The 16868-nt window shown below is 24.6% G+C and overlaps 1 protein-coding gene across 5 annotated transcripts in view; it reads left to right on the forward strand.

Annotated features, from left to right (window-relative positions):
* The first annotated feature begins 244 nt into the window (after nucleotides 1-244).
* Nucleotides 245-16868, forward strand: part of LOC145831288 (terminal uridylyltransferase 4-like) — a 29505-nt gene continuing 12881 nt past the window's right edge. For 3 of the 5 annotated variants that reach the window (XM_082938479.1, XM_082938481.1, XM_082938482.1), the window contains exons 1-19: nucleotides 245-405; nucleotides 834-874; nucleotides 3991-4039; nucleotides 4606-4625; nucleotides 5134-5217; nucleotides 7129-7194; nucleotides 8087-8253; nucleotides 9679-9783; nucleotides 10641-10815; nucleotides 11019-11165; nucleotides 11438-11604; nucleotides 11854-11991; nucleotides 12872-13031; nucleotides 14165-14343; nucleotides 14825-14977; nucleotides 15503-15650; nucleotides 16248-16305; nucleotides 16370-16403; nucleotides 16759-16799. In XM_082938479.1, the coding sequence (XP_082794605.1) occupies nucleotides 254-405; nucleotides 834-874; nucleotides 3991-4039; nucleotides 4606-4625; nucleotides 5134-5217; nucleotides 7129-7194; nucleotides 8087-8253; nucleotides 9679-9783; nucleotides 10641-10815; nucleotides 11019-11165; nucleotides 11438-11604; nucleotides 11854-11991; nucleotides 12872-13031; nucleotides 14165-14343; nucleotides 14825-14977; nucleotides 15503-15650; nucleotides 16248-16305; nucleotides 16370-16403; nucleotides 16759-16799 (2084 nt within the window). In that variant the 5' untranslated portion in view covers nucleotides 245-253. The remainder of the gene's footprint in view (nucleotides 406-833; nucleotides 875-3990; nucleotides 4040-4605; nucleotides 4626-5133; nucleotides 5218-7128; nucleotides 7195-8086; nucleotides 8254-9678; nucleotides 9784-10640; nucleotides 10816-11018; nucleotides 11166-11437; nucleotides 11605-11853; nucleotides 11992-12871; nucleotides 13032-14164; nucleotides 14344-14824; nucleotides 14978-15502; nucleotides 15651-16247; nucleotides 16306-16369; nucleotides 16404-16758; nucleotides 16800-16868) is intronic. The other 2 variants (XM_082938480.1, XM_082938483.1) reach the window with 2 other exon arrangements.

A 16868-nucleotide genomic window follows, 5' to 3' on the forward strand; every position in this document is an offset into this window, starting at 1 on the left:
TTTAAATTAGAATTTGTTTGGAATATTTTCAAGTAATTTTAAACGTAAGTGCTGGTTATTTAAAATAAGATCTATTGGTTGTATTTTTAGTAAAATTTACTTGCATTTATTACTGATGAAATAACACTAATATTTAGCATAACATTTAAAAAATACTTATATCAGTTTTGATTTATTTTAATTTTTCACATAGATTTATGTTGATTTTCTATTGTCTTTTAATTTTAAAATTTCACAGGCAAACTAGTAAGTTATGAATAATTCTAATAAAACTGTTAAAAATGATGATCCCAGTGTCTTGAGAAGTAAATCTTCAAAAACTTTTGATAATATTAATATAAGAATTGATAAGAAAGCAACTAAAGACTTGAAAGCCATGCTTAATATTAACTCAAATAATCCAAGGTAAATAATTTTTTTAGTACACAAATGAAATTAGAGTTCTTAACATTGTATGAAGTAAAGTAATATAAAGCATAAATAATTTAAAAAAATAGTTAACTGTTTTAAAATATGAACATGTCATACCCAACTTATTGCAATTTTTTAACAATAAATACTAGAATGACCACTTAAACTTAAAGAAACTGTTCTAAGGTATATCTAGGAATTTTATTTTTTTACATTAATGTCTAATCAATTTTTTTTTAAACAATTTTTTAAGTAATTTAATTTTATAAGAAAGTTGTACCAGTTGTAACAATACTTTTTGTTTTGTAAACGAGTATTTTAAAAACATTACACGACAATTAATGAAGTTAAATTTTGTCAGTATCTTTTTAATTAGTTTATTTCTTAAACTTTATTTTTCCAACCATTAATTTCTTTTGCAGAATAAGCAATAGTAGGAATGGACAAAGTTCGAGTATTTCAGGTAATATTTTATTGTATTTATGTTAAAAAACTTTCTTAAAGTTAATGATTAAAAGAAGCTTGTTTTGTTAAATTAAACAGTTTTTTAAAAGTCTTCCATGCATATAAATTTTGATATACCTAAAATTCAATGTACTGTTATAAAGTTTTTTAGGTAAAAATGTTAATTTTCTAAGTTTTTTTATTTATTTTGATTTATACACTTAATTTTTTATTGTTTTTTATAATATTTTTCAAAATATAATGAAAAACTAGTTTTGTTAACAAATCTCTTTTGCATGGAGGGTCACTTTTGCACGGCGACTCTTTTGCATGAGAGTCATTTTAGCATGAGGGGACACTTTTGCACGGCTTAATTTTGCACGAGAGGACACTTTTGAACGGAGGGTCACTTTTGCACAAGGGAACACTTTTGCACTGCAAATCTGTAACAAAAAAAAAAAAACTGAAAATGAAAATTTTATAACAGACACATATTAAAGACATTATATCAAAGATTTAAAATTTAAACAGTAAAAATTAATGTTATAAACCAAAAATAATTAAAAGTTAAAAAAACATATTTTAAAAAGATTCATGCCAGGGAAAAAAAAATTTGAAACTAAGATAAAAGACTAAAAGTGTAAGGTAAATTATTCTAGTTTGTTATGAATTCTAACTTATTAAATAACAACTATGTCTTTTTATATTTTTTTCTTTACTATTACAAGTTTATTGTCCATATGATGGACCTAGCCACTTAAACTGAAAGACACATAAAGAGTAAAAAAATAAAACAAAAAATTTACTTATGAAAACAAAGATAAAAACATAATTTTTATAGAAGTTATAGATTAGCATAAAAAGCAAAGTTTTTAACCACAAACTATTACTTGTTTACACTTTGATGTAGAACGATCAACATCAAGTATTTAAATGCATTGACTAACAACAAAAATAAAAAAGGACATTAACAATAGACTGGCCAGATAAATAATCATTAAACACATTGAAAAAGGACTCATCATTAATAGAGTAAAGGTGCTGGTAATAAAATTGAACTATATAAACTAAGCTAAATCTTGAAATTAAATCAATAGTTGATAAAAATTACTTATTAAATTTACTAAGAAAAATTTAACTCAAATCAAACCTTTTTAACTTTAATTAAAATTGTTTAACTTTTTAGCAAGAAACTAATTTATTTTAAGTTTGTTCCATATCTCAACTACCCGATTAAAAAATAAATTACTCCAAGCCTCAATATTAAAATGATGTTTGCATGTATTTTTTTGCTGTTTTTTCTCAGTTAATAATTAGTTCTATAATGTTCAGAAATTTATTGTATATTAGTTTTAGTTTCACCGTTAACTAGTTTAAAACAAGTAATGAGGTCAAATTCATATCTCCTGTACTCTGTTGCGTACTTTTTGCTTTAAAGGTTGCAATCAAAGTTCTCGACTTAAAAATGAGAATGATTTAATGATAATTTTTTGAAATTTTATTACAATACAATGTTTCACTCGTTTAAAGAAACGAGATCTTCAGTTGTTTAAAATCTTATTCAAATAGAATTCTATTTTAATAAGAATTTAAACAACTGAAGATCTCGTTTCTTTAAACGAGTGAAACATTGTATTGTAATAAAATTTCAAAAAATTATCATTGAATCATTCTCCTTTTTAAGTCGAGAACTTTGATTGCAACCTTTAAAGCAAAAAGTACGCAACAGAGTACAGGAGATATGAATTTGACCTCATTACTCATTCACTCGTTTAAAGAAACGAGATCTTCAGTTGTTTAAATTCTTATTCAAATAGAATTCTATTTGAATAAGATTTTAAACAACTGAAGATCTCGTTTCTTTAAACGAGTGAAACATTGTATTTAATAAAATTTCAAAAATTTATCTCCTGTACTCTAATGATTTAATATTAAGTTTTGTTAGTCTAACAAGGTAAGACATATAAGAAATATTGCAGCATATCTCTTGATACTTTTGATGAACATAAGTTCAAACTTCCAAATGTTACTCTCTCATTGGCTTATTTCATAATCATGCAACATTATAGTAATGAAATGATCCAAGTTTAAGTCATGAATAATGCGCTCTTTTTATTGCTCTTTTTATTCTCACCCAAAGTTAAAAAAAACTTTTCATAAAACTAAAAAATAACCATCAAATAAAACTTTAAATACCTTAACACCTCATAAATTAACTAAATCTTTTTTATTTATTTAACAATTGTTTAAAATTAAAACAACTTAAAAATATTTTTTTAAATAACTATTTAATGCTAATCTAAACATCAAGAAAATATAAGTAAAAAATCAGTCTCAAGGTTTGGTTTTAAAGCTCTACATTATTAAGTTTATATTTCTTATTACATTTAAGAAAATTCTGTTTATCTTTATTTAAAGTATTCAAATTGTTTTAATTAAAAAAACTGTACTTATCTAGTTAATTTAAATCAAGATTATAAATATGATTAAAGTGAGTTGTAGTACATTATTATATTGTTCTAGGTAAAACTTCAAAAAAAAGCTTTATATTAAAATTTCATTAAAAAACTATCACACTTTATTATTCAAAATGATATGCGTTTAAAATCAAATTTTATTTAAATTGATGAAAATAAATTTATATTTAATTCATTAAAATTTTTATATAATAAAATAAAAATTTGTAGCGTGCCAAAGTGATGCTTTGCAAAAATGTTGCCATGCAAATGTAACGTCTTGCAATAAGTGACACAATGCAAAATATTTGACTAAAATGTAAAAATGTTGCTGAGCAAAAGTGCAAAAATGTCCCTGCGTGCAAAAGAGTTGCCGTTTAAAAATGTCCCTTGTGCTAAAGTGACGCTCGTGAAACAGTGTCCACTCATGCAAAAGTGACGCCGTGCAAAAGTGTTTCCTTGTGCAAAAAAGTTGCCGTGCAAAAGTGTCCTTTTGTGCAAAAGAATTGCCGTGAAATAATGTCTCCTAGTGTAAAAGAGTTGCCTTGCAAAAGTGTCCCTCGTGCAAAAGTGACACCCACCCAGACTACACATACCTTTTAATTTTTGTAAAATATCAGTAGATTTGTTAAATAATATCTGTTTTAAATTTATTTAATAAGTTATACCTTTTTTGCAGAAAATATTCAGGGTAACAGCTTTGCCACGGATAACAACATTGTTCAAAAGTAAGCTAATAGTTATGATACTATCAAAAGTTAACAAAAGTAGTTTTTATACTTTTTGCTGGGATTAAAACATGTTTAATATTTTTTTATTTCAAACAGGAATTTTATTTTGTGAATATTCTTCAAAATTTATAACATTTATATAATAAAAAATGTAAGCAATTTTATCATAAATTGAAAAGCAAATGAAATTTTGTTCAATTTTAAATAAAATATTTAGTAAAGAAAAAAAAAATGCATATTTACTTTTACTACAAATGCTCAAAAATGATTTCGTTGAATAGATATAAACAGTTTAATTTGATTTGTTACAGTTAGAAAAACAAAAATCAATTGCAAATATCTTGAAATTTAGTAATTTGATAGTGTTGTTGCTTTATAGTTCTGTTTACTTTTAAAAACTTGTAAATATTTTCTATATAGATGAATTTATTTTGTAATGTCATCGAATAATATAAGTTGTTTAGTAAAACAAAAAAGTCCTTTAAGTGTAACTTATTTTAGAATAAAATTTTCTGAAAATAAGCAGTTAAAATAATTTTTAGCTTAATTTAATTTTTTAACAGAGATGAAGTCAAAGCAAACAGTGAGTTTTTAAATTCTATATTGTTTTTTTTTGAGCTAAATGATCATATTGTAAGAAAAATAGTTATTGTTAATTTTTTCAATTAATACCATATAAGAAAACAAAAATATAATGTTAAACAGTGTGTCAAAAAAGCAATAATGATTAACGCCTTTTGGTTTTTTATGTTTCTTATTTTATAACCTTTCTAAAAACAGCTTTTTAAAAACTTCTACCACTAGTAATTTTTTTGTTTTATACTTTTTAAGTAATATTTGTAACTTATTTTACAAAGTGCTTTTATTTGTTCAATGTCATATAGTTTTAATTATTCATAATTTTGTTAATTATTTTTTGTAAAAACCAACAAATATGTTAAAATTTAATCCTCTTTTCACATTTTAAAACTTTAAAACACCTAAAACAAGCGTTTTTCACTCAAACTATAACAAAATTTAATAAGAAAATTTAAGGATAGAAAGTTATTGTTTTAGGCATGCAATTTGTTTTTAAGTGTTAACTGTTATAGAAAAAACAAAAAAGCGTCGAGATCAGAGAAGAAACAAAAAACAAAAAGAACTACAAAGTTCTCACGAGCGAAATTGTTCAGCAAGTAAATATGTTTTTTGAGATAAATTTATCAATAATGTTTATTTTACTGATTACATTGCAGTTTATACATTTTTTAGTAGCAACCAGTTTCTTTTACTTTGGTTTCTATATATGTATATGTTTTTTTTCAAAGAAACGTATAAATATTCGATTTATATAGATTTAGTTTATGTTTGTTTAAATATTTTTATATTATTTATACTCTGGTGCAGTATTATAGTAATGGTTAATACTTTACCGATCAAAATATTTGAATTTTTATTAGTGAGACTTATTAATCAATATACATCGTATTGTTCATATGAAATACTTAAAAGGTAAACTTTTGAAACTAATTAATTCTTTAAATAAAGTATTATATAACCTTAAGTTAGTTTTTTGTTATGTTCTTGATGACACAAGTAAATACAACATACGATAAAAACAAAGTTAGTTACCAGTTATCATTTCAAATTGTAGCACTACATGACCATCATTTAATTAAGATTTAGTCCTGTTTAACTTTGATTTAGGTACTTTGCTCACTCTTAAAAACATATCTTAAAAAACAGTTTAATTTTTTGTAGGTTTTTAAATATTGTCATTAGTAACTTGAATAACTAAAAACTTTTTAAAGTTTTTTTATGTGAAGTATTATAAATCATTATTGTTTTTTTTATTAGATTTTTTTTTTAATATACAGCAAGCACTTTAATTTATTAGTTTCCTCCTGATGCCAGCGGGCGCATAAGTGTTAGAGCACCGCTTTCTTACATTTTTTGTATGAAATATTTTGTTACATTAAAAAAAATCATCAATTTTAAATGATGTTTAACTGAAATTAGATGATTAAAAGCTTTTCTATTTTTTTATTAGAGGCATTTGTTAACTTATCTACCTATGTTTTAAGCATGTTCTATAAAAGTTTAAATCCTAAAGTTTAAATTGTTATAATTAAATTCATCAGTTTATTAAGAAACTTTTTATTTAAAAACATGTTAATTAGGTTTTGTATCTAGGAAATATGGGTGTACCTTTTACCAATAACTTTTAAAGACGAAAGAACTTTATTTTTGTGCTGTTTCTTTTTTAGATATGTTTAATATACAGGATACTTGTTTTGACTAAAAATTATTGTAAGCAACTTATTTTAATAGACATTTAAAATATACAGTGTTCCCACTTCCTTGGATTTCCCTTAATAAAATTGAAAAAATCTTAAAAATGATGAATTTTCTTTGATTTTGCTTTTTTTCCTAGTGCTTGAAAAACCTTTTTTATATATACAATTGACTATGATTGTTTTAATAAAATTTTCAGTGATGAGAATTTAGTTTAACCTTTTTAAAAGCATTTCAGGAGGCTTATGAAGTTTAAATTTGATAAGATGACCTACTTAAATGCAGATACTTAACTTAGTTTAAAAAAGTTATTAGCAATTATAATACAAAAAATTGGATTTTTGAAGTAAATAAAAGATGAAAATTGATCATTAATTAATTGCTTTTTTTATTGTTATTTCTAATTGTATTTTTACCAAGTTAAATAAAGTCTAATGATATATTTTAAAAGATGATGATAATAAATAGAGATTAATAATATGTTCTTATAAAAATTAGGGCCTTCCTCGAAGTTAATTAATCTTTTTATAAAAACTGCTCCGGTTTACAAAAGAATATTAACACACTTATTTTTTCTATATAATATTTTTTTTACAACTAAAGCAACAAACAAGCTGTTTTTGTTTAATTTTGCTTAACATTTATTTTTAGACACTGTTCATTTAATTACCTCTTAAATGTTTTTATGTTCATAAATTATAAACTTTTGACAATTAAGAAATATGCTGAAATTGAAAATTACTACTTTTTCCAAACTCTAAATTATCATTTGTTGCATTAGATATTTTTTCACAAAATTTTATATTGTTTAGCAAACAACTCAACTAGAAATGACAGTTGGAAAGAACAGTTGCCTGTTCTCATGAAAAGAGAGTTTTGTATGTTTAATTTTTTTTTTAAATTTTGTTAAGTATAATTATTAACTGTATATCAACACAATAATTTTAAACTTTATTCGCATAAAAAATTATTATTTTTTGATTTCATTATATGTTCACGCTGAAATTTGCACAATTTTGTTTAAGTTTAAAATTTTTATGCTTAACTAATAAAAAACGATAAATTATTTGAATAAATAAACGGTTTAGTAACCTATTAGTTGCTGTACTTTTTTACTTATTTGTTTTATTTTAAATAAAAGTATAATCAAAATTAGTACTAAAATAATTTAATTAAATTTGTTGTAATTCACATTCTTATTAATTCTTTTTATCCTTTTATCAATTTTTTATCTAGGAAATGGCCAAGGCAAATGATAGTGTAATATACATCATTTTGCTTTGGGGCCAAATCGTTAAAAATATTAACATTATTTATAAAATAAACATCTAAGAGCTTAAATAACATGCAAACTAAGGAAAAAAAAAATTTTTGGTTTTAATACCATAATAATGAAAAAAAAAAAAAACCCTTTTTTTTTTGGAGGGACCCCATGAAATAATTCAAACCCCAAACCATTTTTTTTAATTAAAGACAAAGGTGCGTTCTCTAAAATAAAATAAAAAATTTAGATAGCTTTTAAGATAAGGAAAAAATTGACATTAAAGTTTTATGTTTTTTGAAAAATTTATAAATTTGCCTATAAAATTAACTTTATGCTAGTTTATAAAACCAGTGTTGTTGATGGTGGTTAAAATTTGAAGCCTGCATCATTATATACATAGTTTTATTTAAACAGTTTTGTTTTTGTAACTTTATTTTTCAATATTACCGACTATGCGTTTTTGCTTACTAATTTTAGTTATTTTAACACATAAAAAATATTTCCAGCTAACAATTCTGAGTCATCAAAAGCAGCATTTACCAAACAACCACAAATTTTGCTCAGACCCAGAAGTCAACAAAATAGCAACGGAAAAGAAACTGGAGGAGAAAGTAGAAGAACTCAACAAAGAATAAAAAAGTTCAAAAAGAACTTCATTTTTAGTACTGCAAATGTTGGTTTATATTTAAACTACAGTATTATTTTTAATGGTTTGCAAAAATGTTTGTCAACTTTTAGTAATGATTAATTTTTTTTATACAATATTAACCAGTATATACAGTAACACAGCGCAAAAGTGTGTACCTACAAAAATTAGTTTTATTTTACTGTATAAGCCACTAAAGTTTACAGTTAACGAAATTCCCATCTCATTTATAATGAAATTATTATATATTAATATTATAACATCTAGAGATTATATAATGTGTTTAAAATATTAACAATAATTATAATATAAACTTTTAAATTCTTTAAAAATTATGTTCAATCATGGGGTATGTAAATGTTAATTGCACTTTTCATTAACTTCGTTTGTTTAAATTTTGTATGATCTTTTGAAAATAGTTTTATTCCTATTCTTATAAACATCGGTTATATAAATTTAAATTGCACTATTCTTCATTTTCATTAAATAAATAAACTGTAATATACATTTTTAAAATATAAGATTTAATATACAAGTTGTAGTTTATAATTTTTTTTTTCAGTTTCCTTAGCTTTAATTTTAATCTAATACACTAAAATTTAAATTATCATATAGTAATTTTTTACTACTACTTTTAGGTATGTTTTTTATATTTAAAATTACATAGTGAACACAGTGTTTTTCGGCTAAAAAGTGCGTACCCAACCGGCAGTGCGTACCTAAGCAGCAGGTTACGGTACAGTGTTTTAAGTTTTGTAAAGACTTTTAGTTATTAATTGTATAGAAATTTTGTTCAATTTTTATTACTTGGTTATTTGTTTGTTTATTTATGCATGAGACTATATATCATTAGAATAATTTCACTTATTTGTTGACATCAGTTTATTACATTTATTTGTAACTAAAGTTTAAGCAATTATTTTAGCTTAAATTAGCTCATTTACTTACAACCAGCCATACAAATTTAAATTCAAACAAAAAGTAGTTTATTAAATACTCCATTTCGCTATAGATATCCTTAATTTTAAACTATTGATTAAAAACATTACTAACGATAGTGTAGTAACTTGACTATAATATTTAAACTTAGCTCTTGTTGTGCTTGAAACATCTTCAGTATTTTGAAGTAGTTATTATTAGTTTAATGTTTTAAAATGTTCTAGTTAAACAGTGGTATTATAACTAGTTAAATCAATTTAAGTTAAGTATACTTTTTTTTTCTCTTTCAAAAAAATTAACATCAAGTTTTGAAAATTAAGTGTACTACTTTTATCTCTAAAATGCTAATCAATAAAATGTACTATGTTTCAAAAAACTTAAATAATATTTTGTACATATGTATCTGTACAAATTCAAAATCAATTACTATCAACAGGTGTTGATGTTAGCAAAATATTTTAGTCTGAAGTATTAACTTATTAACAAGTTGTATAATAAAAAACCAATTAAAAGGGGTTCCGCTGTCAAGTGTGCAACGAATCATTTAAAGACGGCCAGGGTGCGTCGGAACACTTCAGTAAAAAGAACCACAAGCAGGTCCTATGCAGATTTAATTGTGTGAGTTTTTTTATTGGTTAAATCTGTATGTTGAAGTAATAATAATATTTTATTATAAGAATAAAAGCAAGCTACTAAGTCGTAAGTTTAGTCATTGTATTTTTGATTAAATACTACTTTGCCGAGGTCGTTGTTTCAGTTTCCAACACAACAACACTAAATGTATAGCAATTATGGTGCTTTTAAACAATCCTGAAATTACAAGTTCAAGTTATCTACAAAACTCAGTTCTAATAAACTACCAGATTTTGTTAGATAATAAACTTTTACAGAACTCTTTTTAACCTTAATTTTTTCTTTTGATTTGAAATAAATATATAAAAAATGCATTAATTATTTGAAATTTAAAAAAGTTTACCAACTTAAGAATAGCATTGACTATGACATCAGTTTTTTTTAATGAAGCATAGTTTTTACAAACGAATATGAGAACATGCTATGAGAAATGTTCAAATAGCAAAATTAGATATCACATAAAATCATAAAAGCATTAAAAACAAAAAACAATAATTGTAAACATGCAAGATGATAAAAGCAATAATGCTAAAAAGTTTCTCAAAAAGAATTTTTTTACACAAATTACATAGATGAGTATTTTATACAGTGCATGAGAAGCACTTTATAATTAAGTATCACATATAAAAGTGCCTTATATGAAGTTCTAAGAATTACTTTATTTTCTTCTACTGCATAAAATTGTACAGTTGTTTGTTTGATTTCAAATTCATCGAACAATGTCTGCTTTTTTCGTCGCGATTTGTTTTAAACTTTGCACTCAACAACGTGTTGACACAAACAGCTGTATCAGAGTTTTCTGAGGTCGACCCATTGACTTACATGTATTTGTTTTAACACAGGCAGAAACCCTGAGAAAAATTCCGCAACCGTGTGAAGACGATCTAGTTAAGCTCGATGAGGTTTTGAACGAGCAAATTGCGCACGGCGATGTTCTTACAAAAAAGATCAGAAAGGAACGTCAGTCGATTGTGGACAGAGTGGGTGTCTGTGTCAACAAGGACTTGAAAGATTCTGGTGAGATCGAAATTGTTATTAAGTTTTCTGATGAGCCTTGTTTAGGTGAAACAGTTTTAGCTTAGTGATAAATGGTTGAATAAAGTTATATAGTTTTCTTTGAAAGTTTTGTTTGGGCAACCAATGTAAAACTTTCTTTAAATAGTTTAAACTAGTTCAGATTTTGCTTATCTCAATTTAATGTTTCTATGTTTATTTTGCAGAAAAGTTGGATTTTATTATGTACGGATCCTCTTTACATCTTTGTGGGTTTAAACACAGTGATTTGAACATTTCCATTCAAATTGAAAAGTCTTCAATGAAAGTACCGGACTGTTTAACTTTTGTGAGAGAAGCTTTAAAAAATTCAGGTAAGTGTACATAAAATTAACACATTTATTTTATAGAGATTTTTTACTTTAAGTTACTGTTTGCTATATTCTAGTTTAATTGTAATGATACAAACGAAAACTACTTCAGAATTTTATTGTTTTTTTTTGTTTATTGTTGAAAATATTCAGTTGAGTTTTTTGTATTTAGATGATATGTGTAGTTATTATATAAATATCAACCAGATTGACAGTAATAATTAAACATAAGTTGCTATTTCGGACTACGTTAATGTTTCTTTGAACTTTTGCAGGAGAGTTTCACAACATTGAGTTTGATTTTAAAAGTTACTGCCAGTATATTAGTTGCCAACTAAAAGGAAACAAAACGAAAATAAAGCTGCAGATAACCACTAAGTGGCCGGTGTTCACCAGCAGACTTCTCTGTTTGTATTTTCATATAGACAGGCCTACTTACGAGGTTGCTGTTTAATTTTACTCTTAATGTAGTATTTATATATCCATCAATGTAGCTGTTTTTAACATATGTGAATTATATTTTCGTAATCATGTTTGACAATAATTCTATTTACTTTTTTTTAGAGAGAAATAACAGTTTATTTCATTTATCTTATTAGTATTATAGATATTTTCGGTATAAAACAATCAGTGCACGAAAAAAGTTAATTTATTAAAATTTAATAAACAAGTTTAATTAATCTGTCACCAGTTAGCGCTGTTGTTTCGAAAATGGGCAAAATTGTGCAGTTTGGACCAGCAAAATTTAGGATCGTGTCCACCCCACCAATTCGCCATCATGGCCATATATTTCATGCAGCAGAAACACAATTTGATAAATCTGCACAAAGTTTGTATGCCAATAAATACATTAATATCAAAATATCAGTTTTATGCTAAATGAGAAAAATACCACAAGATTGTTTTATTTGAAATATACACTTTATTGTTCTGTTTATAACAATTTAATTATTTTGGAGTTTTAGGTGGTCAATAAATTATGAAATAATGTGTTTATTACAATATTTATTTTTCTTAACCATAATCTATATAAATGGTCACTTCAGTTTTTAAAATAACTTCTGTACAGGGTTTCCACTTCACCTTGAAACCTGGAAAAACCTTGAAAAACCTTGAATTTGACAATTTAGGCAAAAATAACCTGGAAAAACCTGGAATTTGAGAAATTTTGAAAAAAAACATGGAAAAACCTGGAAATTTGATCATAAAACCTGGAAAAACCTGGTATTTTTAATAATTTTAACATTATCAGTAGTAAAATTTTGATTTGACACAAAAAATCTATCATATAAATAAGATTTTTTTGTCATCATCAAAAAATTTTTTTATTAAAAAACACAATTAAAGTAACTTCTCAGTATCTTTTCAATGTTTGTATACTATTTAATACAGTTTCTTATATAGAAATTAAGTTAAAACTAAAAATAAACCCAAAAATGTGTACTTTTAAAAACCTGGAAGAAATTTGGAAAACCTGGAAAAATTTTTTAAAAAACGAGTGGCAACCCTGTTCTGTAGCTTATTGACAATAAATAAGGTATCTAGTTCTATTGTGAAATTTTTTAGAATATATAAACTACAAACTTTAAAGTTTTTATTTTTTTTTGTAAAGTTAAACTTGTTTAAAAATGAATTCCCTCCTTGCTAGCATATTTTACAACAAACGTATAGATAATTACAAGAAAAAATAAGTTTGAATTTTAAAATAGGAAATTTACGAAGAAGATTTAGAGAAAATCATGCTGAATTTAGACTGTGGGTTGATTGGAGAAAACTCTAAGAACATCGTATATTATTACGCTGATGATTACAGGATAGATGAGTATGACACCAACGATAACCCTGATTATTATCCACTTCCTAGACCTTGTAAGTATAACAATTATGTTTTTTAAATGAATTCATTCAATTTAGTTATAATTGTATGATAAAATACTTCAATTTAGTTTTTTTTAGGACTAAATGAAGTGTATTTAATACTTATGCTTTTTAGTAGTAAATTTATCAGCGTTGCCACTCACTCAGGCTAGTTTTAGATTTAAGACACTTATCTATCTTCACTGAAAAGTTATTTATGTTTAGTGTCATGTACGTCTCTATTGTTGATTAATTATTTGATAAAATATTAATCACCATAAACTGCTTATGTTTTTTTTTTAGGTTTTAAACCATTTTTATTCAAATAATTTATTTAAGTGGTATGATGAGCTACAGCTTGTGAAGCTTGTTTATTTTAGATTTGTTTAAAAAGATTGAAAGTAAATTTGTCTAAGAAATACTTTAAAAATAAACGCAAACTTACGTATAGTTCAATATTTAAACAAACGTATATAATATGAATCTTGAGTTGTATAAAAGCAACTTAATAGAAAAAAGTATCTATATTTATTGTTAATACTTTTGACAGAGTAGCCACAAAACCTAGAAAATCTGGAAAAACCTAGAATTTGACAAATAATATTAAAATAAAACTGTAATTTTGAACAAAAATCATAAAAATCCTGGAAAAACCTGGAAATTAAAACAATTTTTACATGTTAAGTAGTATAATTTAGACTTGGCACAAATAAAAAATCTCATAAAGATTAAAAAAACATGTCATCATCAAAGTTTTTTTATTAAAAAACACATTTGAAGTAGCTTTACAATATCTTTTCAATGTTGTTATTCTTCTTAACGCAGTTATAAACCTTAAACTTAACTTTAAACTAAAAATAGACCCAAAAACGTGTATTTTTAATAACCTAGAAGAAATTCAGAAAACCAAGAAGAAATTTTTTCAAAAATCAATGTCGCCCTTTTTTGAACATAAACACTTGTTAACTCATTTTTAGAATTTTTTAGTCAAAATTGTAAAGTTATAAAAAGTTTTATTATTGTTTATATTTTATGTAAATTACAGTTTAGATAAAAAAGTCATTTTAGTGTTTTATATTACAAGCAATCTTTTACTGGCTAGTTAATTGATTGTTAACCAACTAAAACTAATGATTTTTTTAAAGTTTCTTCAAGTCTGGAAGCAAACTGGGTCGCAAATGACTTTGAAAGTCCTCCGCCACAGCGAGTGTACTTCATGAGAAAACACCTCTCACGTTTGAATGAAAATGTGGAAAAGAGAATTTCTATACTGTGGAGAGACATGCTGAAGTATTACGCATTTTCCTATGACATGGAAGTTTTTGTTAGTTTAACTTTTAAATCGATAAAAAAAGAATTACTTTTGAATTCGTTTTAATTTGTAAAATTTAATACAAGTTATACAAATAGATTGTTAACTTACTTTAATTTACGATTGACAAAATTTCGTTTTAATTTACAATATGAATTTAGTTTTCTCTTTGAGTAACCTAGAAGTAAATACTTTAATTAATGTGTGTTAAAGTTTTAATTATAAATTGTTAATTAGTAACATTGAAGCAAATAATTTTTTTTCAAAAGAACAAAGCTACTAGTGTAGATTAATTTTTGACAAAACTAATAGTTTAATAATGTCTAATTTTATTTACTTTAAAGATACTTTTTGTTTGTTTACCAATTTATTAGTTTTATGTCAATATTATATTAGTGAACGAAAGTATTTAGTTTTCACTAAACTTTTATTTATTACTTTTAAAAATTTTCGGCCTAGTCGTGTTTTATATTGATAATTACAACTTTTCCAGGTGGTCAATATAACAAGTGAACGGTTGGAAGATCGGCGCAAGTTGTACGGTTGGAACGCCAGAAGATGCGCTGTTTTGGACCCGTTTTGTAGCAAGCTTCAGGGAGGCGATCTTTCGGCAGTCAGCAGCCTGAACAAAAACTTGAAGAACGAGGTAATTAAATATTTATTGCAGTTTTGATGTTTTATTCATAAGGAAGAGTTAATAGGATACTAGGTTGAAAATGTAGGACCTTGAATTTTTGTAAAATTTTTCAGAAATTAAATTATACATTCGAAGATCTTCTTTTTAAAGTAAACAAATAGTTTTATAATAAAGTTTAAAAAATTATTTTAAATTAAAAATATATTTTATTTCTTATTTAATTAATACTTTTACTGCCATTTATAATTTTAAATTTTTAGCTTTTTTTATAGTTGCTAACTAGTCAAGAAAATTGTTTAAGCAATTATTTTTATTAAGTCTGAAACATAAATAAATAACTATTAAAAGATGTAAAAAGCTTAAACATACTCTTTTAAGTATGAATAAACTAGCTTTTTACTTATTATTTTTTAAGGTAGTTGTCTTCTATTAAAAGGTTATTAAATAAAAGAGGTTTATGTGTTATAAAATCTTATTGATTAGAAATGAGTAGTTTCCATAAAAATTGGTCTAAAATATAAATTTTTTCAACAGAAAATATGGTACTACATGCTCGCCAGGCTGCGAATCACCGCCCTCAATTACAACGGGCTTCCAACCAACATCAAAGTTCCCAACCGCAAGACTTCCAACCGTCAGTTCAAACTCGTTGCTGACAGCGCGGCGATTTTGAATGAAAACGGTGGGTTTAGAAATTAAAGTTGATTTTATTAGTTGTTATTTTGTTTGTTGTTTATGTGAAAAGACTTATGTAAATGACTGGCATGTTTTTTAGGAAAAAGTCTTTAGCCAATCGCATGAATTTAAAAATTATATACTTTGAGTAGATACTGTTGAAAAACAAAACTATAATGAAATATTTACTTAGGCACTGATCTATAGTTACGATCAAATTATCAGCATGTTTGTAAATTTATATTGTAAAAGGATTATTTTCGGATACTTTTTACAATTTAAATAAATTTTTGCATGGGTATTTCCGGTGATTAAAATTCCAATGTTTTACCTTTTTCATAAGTATTTATTTTTACAAATGTGTCCGCTAGAGATAATTTTCTGACAAAAACTCATAAAAAATTTCTCTTGTTATAAATCACAGTTTTCTGCTTCCTTGATTAAGTTATTATAATCAGTTGCAGATCACTAAATCTAATAACCGCCAAGTGGTTTTCGTAAAAATAATTTGCTTGTTCAAATTCAATATTCAATAACTTGCTTATTTCTTCTGCAGTCATGAGACTTATATGTAATTGCATATTTATTTTAATAACTGTTAAAGGTGAATCAGTGGTTGCAGAAGATGACAATCCCTCTGATAATGAGACAAAAAATGAGCTGTAAGTTTTGCCTTTGTTTTTGTAATGAACTTTATATATCAATATAATTATGATTATTTTTCAGAAATGTATCGATTGTATCGAATGAAGACGATGTGGTAATTAATTTTGTTGCTTTAAATTTATATAATGAGTTTTTAAGTTTATTTAAACTGTATGAATTCTAACTTTTAAATGACTTTAATTATTTTTTATTTATTAAAAAACTCGTTATATTTTTTAAATTTTTAGTTGCTTAAAGATACTTAAACTAAAAACAAACGTACAAATTTCCTCTTTTTTTTGTAATAAATGTTTGTGTAAATTTTTCTCAAAAACTAAACTTGAACTATTTTTTAGAATGTTTAGAATGTTATGGATTTATTATATTTTTTATAATATTATTTATTAAAAAAATTAAATATATATATTAGAATACAACTTTAATATTTTTAAAGATTTTATTTTTTTCAGGATTTGAATATGAGTGATATTTTGGATGCTTTACCAAACGAGTTAGTTATATTTTATTTACATTCTATTTGGTTTTAATAAAGTTTGATTGTAAATAATAAATTACTCTG

The sequence above is a fragment of the Thalia democratica genome, chromosome 3 (assembly GCF_965202585.1).
Source record: "Thalia democratica chromosome 3, ktThaDemo2.hap1.1, whole genome shotgun sequence".
NCBI lineage: Eukaryota > Metazoa > Chordata > Thaliacea > Salpida > Salpidae > Thalia > Thalia democratica.